The sequence below is a fragment of the Nestor notabilis genome, unplaced genomic scaffold (genome assembly GCF_000696875.1).
Source record: "Nestor notabilis isolate BGI_N333 unplaced genomic scaffold, ASM69687v1 scaffold13417, whole genome shotgun sequence".
Lineage (NCBI taxonomy): Eukaryota > Metazoa > Chordata > Aves > Psittaciformes > Psittacidae > Nestor > Nestor notabilis.
In genome coordinates this window covers 1-10,954 of record NW_009937938.1, presented here as the reverse complement: position 1 = coordinate 10,954, position 10,954 = coordinate 1, and the positions used below count along the sequence as shown (strand labels likewise).

Sequence of the window (10,954 nt, the reverse complement as noted above, 5' to 3'; positions counted from 1 at the left end):
AGGGCCACAACAGAGCTCTGGGGCAAAGAGAGTCTCAGCTGCTTCTCCCAGCAAGAAATATCTTTCCTCCCATGTAGGAAACCTGTCCTACACTTGTCCCTTGAGTCACGCTATCTGCTTTATGCTTGTTATACAAGCCACCACTTTGAAACTCTTGGGATGACGACATTCACTTATTGCACTCCCTTGAATAAAAGCAGATACAGACCTCTCTGTTCAGGGCAGACTCAAGCCATTCCTCAAAACCAGACGTGGCCCCATGCAGAGAGGAGCCTGCAGGACTTCACACCTCATTCACACACCATCCCAATGCACTAGCACTGGCTTCTTGTGACATGTTTGCACCAGTTGTTACTAGGAGGTAACAGCACAGGGAGCAATCTGAGTTTTGACACCTCTGTCAGTCACTGGAAATGCCAAATGAGGAGCAGATCACTGGGCTAGGAGCAGGGGCAGCAACCAAAGCACAGTGGTGAACAGTTGATTTTTGGGACACATGAAAGCAAGCAAAAATGCTTTCTTGGCCCTAGCAACAAGCTAAACAACATTAGTACCTACAGCTTCTCCAGCTCATATTTCACAGTGTTGTTGTTCTGCTACTAATTGCAGCCTGTGGGAAATGCCACACTTTAATTTGCAACAAGGGGGATGTTTTAACCATAATGCAGGGATGACTCTGGTGAAGCACAGTGTGGTAAGGCTCATCCAATTCCCTCTGTCCCTGTACAGTGCTGTCAGACTGCCAAAATGAAAGACAGAACACAAAGAAAACCAGAGCCCTTCTTTGACTGCAAAAGATGAGGGGAAAAGGCTGATGAGAGATTTTTGCAAGGGGAATGTTCTTCAAGTCTGCACAGATGATGAACCAAGAGCAGGAAAGCACAGAAGAAACAGACTTACAGGGTGTCAAAACTGCTCAATGAGTGCTTTGCAACTTGGGCACTTGTCCTTCTACTTTCTAACGTGTTCCAGTGCACAAACCCTTGGGCTTTGCACAAAGGAGGGGAGGGAATCCCAGTCAAGAAGATGCCCATTGCTATGCCTGTATCTGCAGGGCAAGGATCAGCATGGAATCATGCAGGGGGATGCTTTTGTCCACTATGCAAGAGCTTGCTTTGCCCGGGTTTAGGAATACTGCGTTAAGGTTGTACCTGATGCTAAGATTAAGGTCTACCCAATGCTCTCAGGTAGCTAAAGATAACAACACTCAATCTCTAAGGAGCAGCCAAGTGCAACAAACCTTTCTGAGGTGGACTAGGAAGATGACTAAAAATTATCTGGATTTTTGGTTAGTTTATTCATTTTTCATTTTTTTAAGGCAAGCAGAAAGTCCTCCTGCAATGCAAGAGGCAGGATCAGAATGGCAAAAAGAAAAAAGTAAGGTGGTGGTAGGGAGCTACCTTCACCATTACACAGCAGGTAGAATTTATCTCTGGTAAAATGCTACTGAAACCAATGGAACTGCATTTAATTCAATGTAATGCCTAAAAAGGAATGAGAGACAAGCCATGATGCTTCATTTACCCACCCTGTGCACCTGCCACTGAAGTCAATGAAGCTCTACCAGCGTACAGCTATAGCAGCACAGTGGTGAATCAGGTCCAACAGAGGTTACCTACATCCTGCACTTGCCACTGAAGACAATGTTTTTGAAACAGTGAAATGTATTCCAAGCACAGCTCCTCGCATCTACCCAAATGATCAGTAAAACAAATGTCAGCCCTACTTCGGTTCCTTATCCCCTTTCTACTTTCACTAGGGAAAATCAAAGCAGACACACCTTTGGGCTTGTCTATCCTTAAAAATGTTGCTTAACAAATTTCATGAATACTTCTGCATGGCCAAAAAGTTGTTACTCAAACAATCATCACCACTGACATTTACATTTTACCTAACTTTGGATTTTTGATGGTCCCTAAAACAGTGAAGTTTACATCAACGAATGGAATTAAAACCCATCCTAAGATGGGAAAAGATAGAGGAGGAAAAATTAATCCAATATTGGTAGCTCTAGTCCAAAAGAGAATTTCAGCTCTCTTCTATAACACCTATTGGGCTTTATCCAGGGAATGGCATGGAAGTGGGACACACCAATATCTGCTCCCCAGGGTCCAGGCAGCCCTGTTCCTCAGAGCAATAGAGCTGTGGGCCAGAAACCAACATTTGCAAAGAAATTACAGTTGACAGCTCCTTTCAACCTATTCTCAACCCTACTCAGTCTAAGGCAGAATCTGAGCAGAGCACATATCACCTGAGCAGGTTTGCTTTCCAATTCACTTCATTAAGCCACTGAGATCCCCACATACTCTCTTTAAGGAGATGAGCTACAGACATGGTGTATTAAGGTGACCAGTCAACAACACTGAGAATCTTTTTTCATTGTCAACTGGCAGGATAGAGTATTTCTGAATGGGGCTAATCAGCTGATACCCAGTGTCAGCTGTTCAGAATGAAATCTGCATCACAGAGGAATTGGTAAGAGGCAAGACCCTCCAAAGTCTTGCACAGCTTTTCTACAATGATGTGGAAAGAACCTACTCTGGGCTGCTAATGGGAGCCACAAGCAGCAATTTGTGGGCAAGCAGACCACCTAATTCATTCACAGGCCCCATTCCTGCCCCTCTTTTACAAGCTGCCCAAAGATTCAGTCTGCTTTAGGGAGGCATTCTGGAGCACTGCTCTGTGGTATGCGAAGAGGGGAGTAGGCTTTGCACATGGTCCACCTGTGTGGTAGAACCACAGAAGTTCCCAGCACTTCTGGGCTTTGCATATTCATGCAGAAGGCTGGGGAGTAGACAAAGTCCTCCCCACCACTAATACAATGAAGAGCCTTAGATAATTAGCAAACAAACATCAAAAACACTCATGTCCTGCACAGCGTCATCCTGCCAACTGTGACAGAAAAAAAATCTAACCATACCATTAAGTTTGCAGGTGTTACATGTACAGCTCGAGAGCATACTCCTATCAAATGGAGCACAAAGCAGGGCATGTGGCAAACAGCAGGCAAGAGACAAGCTGCTCTATTTGCAAACTACTACCAAGGGTGGCGCATCATTGTACATAGCCTAGGTTCTCCATCTCATTCCTATACCGCTGCTCGGACACCTTGCTTTTATGCTGTTTGCTTTCTAAGTGCTGTCTGAACTCCATCTCCTCACTGGCCCCGGCGTTGCACATGGAGCAGTAGAACTGGCCACTGGGGGTGACGCACATGGCCAGATCCCGAGGAATCCTCTGTCGTGAGCGGGGATTGAAGTAGGGACCTGAGGAGTCAACAGAAAAGTCTGTTTTATCTATAAGAAAAAAAAGCTTGAGGCAGCTCATTAACAACTTCTAAGCCCAACAAATTATTAAAAAGCGGTCAAAGATTAGCTTCCTCAACTGAGACTGAACCTTATTTTCCTATGATTTTTCCACTGAGATCCAGATTTACAGGGATGTAGGACACCAGGGAGCAGTACTTGCTGGTATTTTCTAAAGCAGTAGAGTGGGCTTAGTGCCCCAGTCTTATCAAGAATCAACAGGAGTTTGAAAATTAGAAATCATCTACGTGATGAATCTGGTTTTTATTTCTTAACCTTCCCATTCCAGAATTAGAACAATCTTTTGATTAGAATAAATTGCCTCAGTTTGAAATTATCACAAAATAATATTTAATAGAACTTTAGAAGATTTCTCTTTTCCACATGACAGTGGTTAGAATGACACAATTAAACCAGGCTTCCCAAGGAATCAGGATTTCAACTAATATGTGCTCATAATAGAACTTAAAAAAGATGTTGGGCTGGTCACTATAAAACACACTTTAAATCATAGTAAAGAGGCAAAGTTAGTATCTAATACCTGAGGAAGGACTCTACTCTAGGAACAGATGGTCCTGGAGGGAGGCTAACATGCTTTCTCATTCTGATCATGGGAGTGCAAGTACAGGTTGATGTGCAACAGCAGGAGTTAAAGCACCTGGCTACTTGCCAAGAAAATAAAGCAGGAAAATTGTTACCACTTAGAGAGGCCTTAGAGATAGGCAGATGGTAAATTAAGTTACAGGCTGAGAAACTGATCCAACCAGCAGGCTGACAAAACAAAACAACTTCAGCAGCTGGGAAAACACATGCAGACAGGAAGGATCAGCAGAGCTAGGACCAGCTCCTTTCACAATCTGTCTTTGCTAAAACAGACCTCAGCAAAGAAGAAAAACAAGTCTGCTTATTATTCATGATTATTCCAACTATAGAACAGGTGCAACTCTCAGTTACCTGTGTTGTTTTGAACTGTATACATATTTCTTCTGTTCTGCATCATTTTATATTCATTCCCTTCTTTCCTTGCCCTTCGTTTGCCTAGTTCTGATGCATCCCTGAAGATTAAACAAATGAACAGCTGCAATTCAAAGTTTTCTGAGAAAAAAAAAAGCCAGAGACACTGTCACATGCTTTCACAGCCTTAGCGTGCAGTTGAACAATACCTACGAGAATGAGTTGTTCTGTGCTTCTGCAAGACGCAGCCGTTTGGCATGATTTTTCCCTTGGTAGTGAGCCTGTGCCACAGCTGGAGAACTAAACGAGGCATCACAAAGCTTGCAGTAATCATTCTCTGTGGCCAAGATCACTCGGCCACCTGGTTTACTGGATCCCATCTAGCAGCAAAGGGAAAAGAGAGCATGTGAAACACAAGAAAGTTAAATCGTTGAAATATCTGAATCACAGGGACTGAGACTAGTATCGTCATCAGGCAGCAAGAGAGCTGGAATTAGAGCATATGGATAAGGGCACTCTCAATTACTCCCCAAAGCGTTCTTACAAGAACTTTATTTTCCCTGCCTCAGCCTCCAGGAGGATCATCAAAATCGAGATCTAGGCAAATCACTAGCCTCATATGGAGAGGAAACCACAACGAACGAACACCCTGTACCTCTGCCATAGCTACCGAGGCTTGTTTACTCCACAGCAATGATTTATCTCCTCTACTCCTTCATGCTGGGAACTGAGGAACAGTAACTTTCACACTAGGGAAGACCCACTGAAATGTAAAGGTGCTCCTCTCTCCTATTTACAGTGTGCCTAATCTCTGCACAGTATTCTGTCTCTACACAGCTCCCTGGCAACACGAAGAGATTAAAAAAAGCCCAACAAAACAATAGCAGACATGTCAAACCTCTGATCCTTACCCTGCAGGTAAGAGGGCACCTGGATCAAGACTTCAGAGGAAGAACCCAGCCTCACATGGGTAGCTCCTGCCATACGAAGGATACCTTGCCTGTCTAGTCAGACCACACGCTGATTGGGGCAGTAACCATGTCTCCTCAATGTGCATCATCCAGAAAAAAGTGCTTTGTGAACAGCGCAGCAGCAGTGATTCATACAGCCATGTCACTGCAGCATTTGCCAAGTCGAGTTTCTTTCGCATCTCCTTTGATACTGTTCAAGCTTAGAGGTACAAACACACAATTCTGACTTCTACATTACAACATGAATCCTCATGTAGTCCCAGAGCGGTCCTTTTATTGCCATGGACCATTTCCTCCACCAGATACCCTGGCAGGTACAGAAACCACATCCCACTATCTAGGACTGGACCTCATGCCATCCCAATTCAGTTCTGTGAGTTCTGAATGGTTAGGGTTGGAAAGGACCTTAAGATCATCTAGTTCCAACCGCCCTGCCACAGGCAGGGACACCTCAGAATAGACCATGTCCATTTACACGGAACCAATTCTCCCTCTGACAGCTCCAACAACATGTTTAACTATCTGCCACCTATGGCAGATGCTCTTTGCTTTTCTACAGACAAAAGTGGCTTATGCTTTGGGAAACAACAGGCACAGCTTTGATCTCTGCAGCCCAACTTCCAGAAGAAGAAAGCAAAAATCATCTCTTTTGCCTCTAATGTGCCCAAGACGGAATTAATCTGGATCACTGAGAGAACGATTCATTTACCCTACACACAGCAATGATCACCTCAAAAGGAATAACATAAGAGGAATTAGCTAACAGCCCTGGGCAATGGGTGTAGGACCACCTAAGCACTTCCATGTAGGCTTCCCTCACACAATGGAGGGATGATTGTGCAGAGCAGATTCCACACCCTCTTGTCCAAACCCAGCTCCAACAATGCTATTTTATACCTGCTCTTAGCCATACTCAGCAGCACATCAGACTTACCTAGGAATCAAAGTATTTGCCATGCAGAAATAGAATATTTCAAGTCCAATATTCTGCTGAAATGGCAGATCAATACCTGCATCTTCAAAGGAAAGCAAACAGCTCACAATAGCATGTTTCCATCCTCCTGTGCCATCAACACATCCAAACTCCTGCAGTAATCCTCCGAACATGAGATCTAGTTATCCTTATTAGGGGTTAGGTGACAAGTAAGCAGCATGATTTCAATCACCTTCCCATGCCTTACCTGAGTTGGAAGGGAGACAACCTGAGGTGGGGCAGGCTCAACCAAATTACTCATTCTGGCAGATGCTGGACAGCTATTGGCAGCATAGTAATTTCGGAGTTTCTTACTGTGGTTTTTACCCTGGAATGAGAACCGAGATTATTCACTGTTCTAATAATAGCATCTTACACTGAAAGAAAAAGGATCCAAAGACCGAAATGAGAAAATGGCCATGAAGATAGCAACTCAGGTAAAGGAGCTATTACTCAGAAAATAACAGCTCTGAACTTGAGAGATGCTGGCATCCCCCCCTTTCTCCCAAATGCTAATCACCTAGTATGATTTGGCCTCATTTTCAACTAATTTTCCCAAATCAGTAAGGTTACAATTAGTTCATAATCTGTTTCCATTTCACATAAACCCAGTATTTTGCATTTTAAACATGAAACATTGCTTTGCATAGTTTTAGCCTGAACATACACAATTCTTCATGACATTTCAAGTATGAGTTAAAACACGAGACTGAATGTAAAAAAGCCTATTTCATACTTTATTTTCTCTTGGAAAATGTACACTATAGTTCTTTTCGGTGTCCTGTCAGAGCTCCATGAGACTATTGTGGATATATAATAAGGCATATGCATAAATGGAAGTTATGTACTATAAATCCACTTCTGTCCCTCCTCACGGCAGACATACTGCAGAAAGCAGTGTAACACTAACTCGTCCTACCCCTTCACTAGCAGGATACCACTTTTTCAGGGCCAACAACAAATCTGAGATCCAGGTCTGATGTCCTAAGGATATGTACAACCACTCTTTTGTATTCAGTGGTAGAAAAAGTCACTATCTCTGTATCTCACATAAATATAGCAGCACTAGGCAGACAGGGTACTAGTAAAAAGGGGTTAATGTAGGACAATGATATATTCAATCTCTCAGCAAAGAAGTATATGCAAATAGTCCCCAACCTATTTCAGACAAATCTACCAGACCAGCTTGAACAAAATTTATTTGATCTGAGCTGACTCAGCTGATGACAGTGTTTGCATAAATGACCCCACCAGCTCAGTGGTGTGCATAACCTCAGCAAGGAGACAGTAATAAGCACATGGCAGCAGCCCCCATTCCTAGTGGATCTAGCAGAAACCATCTGTCCAGGCCCTACAAAATCATACCTGTGTAACGAGAAGTTCAAATTTATTGGAAGAGTGCAGAGGTGAAAAATTAGTAGAATAAAACAAAGGAAAAACCAGTGTCTGCTTTTTCACCCACACCATCTTGGTACTACTTCTCCGTCTCTGCGGACAAAGTTTTTGCAAAATGCTCCAGTGATGACATCTTAAATAAAACCACTGCAGCACATCTGGACGACCAGCAAATTCAAACACGGTGAAGATATGTCTACAGAGCAGCCTCAGTCCATTAAATGGTGCAGAGGTAGCTCCAGGCGAGCTCACTCAAATGCTGCTGCTGGTGTGCAGCCACTTTAACACAGCACTCAAAACCCCCTTGAGAAGTTGGGTTAGTCCTTGTGCATTAGCCCATGCTTAGCTCTGTGCTACCACAGCAATGCTACTGGCAGTGAATGTGGTGGCACAAGTATGTCTACACAAGCTGCAGATGCAGCAGCCCTGAAAGCCGCCTGCTACTCCCCTTACCTGGTAATGAGCCTGGGCTTGTTGTGCCGAATTCAGAGTGACATTGCAAAGCTTACAGCACAGAGGCTTACATAGTTCCTCCAGCATAGGGTCCTGCTCCACCACCTTTGCAAGCTCTTCTTCTTGCGTGTGATGAAAGGAAGGCCCCAGTCCAAGAGATTTTGGTGGGGACAGTGGTGAGGTGGCTCTTGGCCTTGTAGCCACTGACATAGGAAGAGATGAAGGCTTCTCAGAATGAGGAAGAAGTCCTGCTTGCTGTAGAAGAATCATTGGCCAGGAAGACTGTGAGCATGCTACTTCTGAAGGAGGAGGAGTCGTCTTCAGATCTAAACCGGACACACACAAATGCTGAAATAAGCAGCGCTAACAAGAAGATTGACCGTCCAGGGGACAAATTCTGTAACTTCACTGCCTCTCCCTTACGACTTATCACAATGCCAAACAGGATAAAGTCAGTTTATAAGACTTTATCCCACAGATAAGCAGGGACAGATTAAAAGATACATGTGTAAAAAGTGGATTAAATCCAAAATGTAGCTGTTAATACCCCATGGCACCCTCCTGGGGTACTAATTATCCATAGTACTTGACCAACAGCATGCACACCTCACTGCTCCATGACCATAAGACGTGACATACAACCTGCACAGCACATAAAGCTGTGTTAATGGGAAGAAGAGACATACAGCTGTTAGCCACATCTTCTTTTGGCAGCCCAAGGTCAAGCTCACACTCCAAAACTTAAACAAGTATTATAAATACTTGCCAATGATGTACTGATGTACAAAGTTTTATAAGTATAAGACAATGATGACTTAAAATGAAAATGAACCCAAATATTTCAAAACTGATTTATTATATATAGGTATATACAAAATGCATACACACACACACACATGCATCCCTCAATTACTCACAAAGATCTTCCAGAGGACAGATATTCTACAGTTAACTTTTCTCAAGTAAGTTAACAAAAGTGGAAGAGTGGGAATCAACTTGAGCATACCTTGTTGTTCACAGTCAAGTCCCAAGGGCTCTTTGACATGGTCTTGTTGAATGACCTTGAGCTATTTCTCATGTTTCCTTTGCTAACTACAATCGATGCAATATTTAAAGCCACATCTTCTGCAAAATGGACAGCTTATCTCATATTAACCTTTATTCAATTATTTCTCAGTTAATTCAAGTTCTTAGAACTAACCCTGCATCTCCAATAAGGAGTTCTGAGAGGCTTATTGAATTAAAAAGTCTATAAATTGCATCTAAAGCCCCAATGAATATTCCTAGAATAATGCAGAGCAGTGATATTATGAATCAAGGCGCAGCTACTTTTGTTAATGTCTTATTAGCTTCTTATCATAACAAATCCTGTTCACTGATACACTGGGATCAAGAGAAGCATTATCTTGGCCTTTGCAGATCACTTCCAGCTAGGGATGCATTGGTAGCAACCATGTGTATGCTATGGGCTTTCTTCATTTGTTTAAGCAAATAGTGAGCCACATCGACATTTTAAAATAACACTTCTGGAAAAACAGGGGAAGGTAAACAAAATGCCACCTAGGAACTTTGTTCCTGAGTCACTTTTGAAAATAGAGTTCAACTTCAAACACATTTAGGAACCTGGAGAAGCAGCTAGCATTTATCTGGTGTAACTTCTCGGCTTTTCAATCTGCTAAAATTAGGAGGAGATAAATACCTTGCTATATTCAAGATGTGGAAAATCCTAGCTGATGCCTGCATTTTTAGGTACTCTAATACTTTTGAAAACCTGGACAGAAATTTTTGTATTAGCAAAAATAAAAAATAATTTAAAAAAAGAAAAAAAATCAGTGGGACTAAAGTGTTCAAATGACAAAAGCATTTCTGAAATGTTCACCTCTAAAAACGGACTTCCAAATATTACAAGATTGGAGGCAGTTATTACTAGAAACTAAAGGCAAGGGGAAAAAAATAAAGGGAAAAAAGAAAGAAACAAAACAAGCCAGCATGCACTGCCTTGGAGACATGCTTTTAAGACAGTAATAGAGCCACCATCTGTGAAATTCCAGGAGTACTATATCTAATGTGATGCCACCATATAGACAAAATCAAAACCTCTATCATGAAAACTAACCAGAACAAGATAAAATGGAGTCTACCACGAAGGAGGAAGGAGACACACAGGAATGGAGTGGTGCCAATCATCCACCAGCACTCTAAATTCTGTAGTGTGACCTAACTTCTCTCCAACTTTCAGCATATGTGTTCCTGTTTAAACAGAACTAGGGAAGAAGATTTTGCTGTCTTTAGTTTCCTCAATTAGTACTCTGTAGATAGTCTAATTCATTTCAGTGGAGCTACAGATGGAATATGTTCATGCTCACGATGGTTAAATATATCATAATGCAGGCCTATCATGGTAGTTTAGATGAACTATGCACGCAGGTAAGCATGCCATCCAATTTCAGAGTTTTATTACACCAGCATATTGGGCCTCCTACCTTAAAATGGGAGTAAATTATAGCTAAATACTTCACAGAGCAGTATAAAGAGATCTGCAGTAAATGGCAATTGGGATCCATCTGCTTAATTTTGCATGAGTATTTGTTGCACTTAGTCTTCCATACACAACTGTCACTGATGGGATGTGCCATATACTAGAGAGGATACAGTGCTTAGAGGATCTTCACACACAGGGGAAAAGGTATAATGTAATATTCTCAGAAAATCTTTAATTGTAAAGTAGTTTACTGATTCTTAGGGTAAGCAATAATCTGAAGATAAAATTAAGGCTGCATGGGCAATTTTAAAATTAGAACTTCTTGACTTGGCACAGGCAACTCTGATTTACTTCTAACCGTGACCTTTCACCACTGAAATTTCTCAAATTATGTTTATTTCTTTCTTACGGATATTATTTA

General features: G+C 42.2%; 1 protein-coding gene across 1 annotated transcript; it reads right to left on the bottom strand.

The window, feature by feature from the left end:
* Window positions 1-2,766: 2,766 nt before the first annotated feature.
* On the bottom strand, window positions 2,767-8,321 carry ZMAT3 (zinc finger, matrin-type 3). The gene is made up of 5 exons (XM_010019076.1): window positions 8,052-8,321; window positions 6,412-6,531; window positions 4,473-4,639; window positions 4,260-4,360; window positions 2,767-3,266 (listed from the first exon to the last, which is right to left on the bottom strand). Exons 1-5 carry the CDS (start codon window positions 8,319-8,321, stop codon window positions 3,055-3,057), a joined length of 870 nt encoding a protein of 289 aa, XP_010017378.1. The 3' UTR covers window positions 2,767-3,054.
* Window positions 8,322-10,954: the final 2,633 nt, after the last annotated feature.

What these genes read in the sequence shown, in the direction of transcription:
- ZMAT3 (XM_010019076.1), bottom strand. Translation starts at nt 8,321, where the DNA reads ATGATTCTTCTACAGCAAGCAGGACTTCTTCCTCATTCTGAGAAGCCT. An exon ending in AAGCCCAGGCTCATTACCAG is followed by an intron (nt 6,532 to 8,051) that starts GTAAGGGGAGTA and finishes TTCTCATTCCAG; the next exon opens with GGTAAAAACCACAGTAAGAA. An exon ending in GCACAGAACAACTCATTCTC is followed by an intron (nt 4,361 to 4,472) that starts GTAGGTATTGTT and finishes TTTAATCTTCAG; the next exon opens with GGATGCATCAGAACTAGGCA.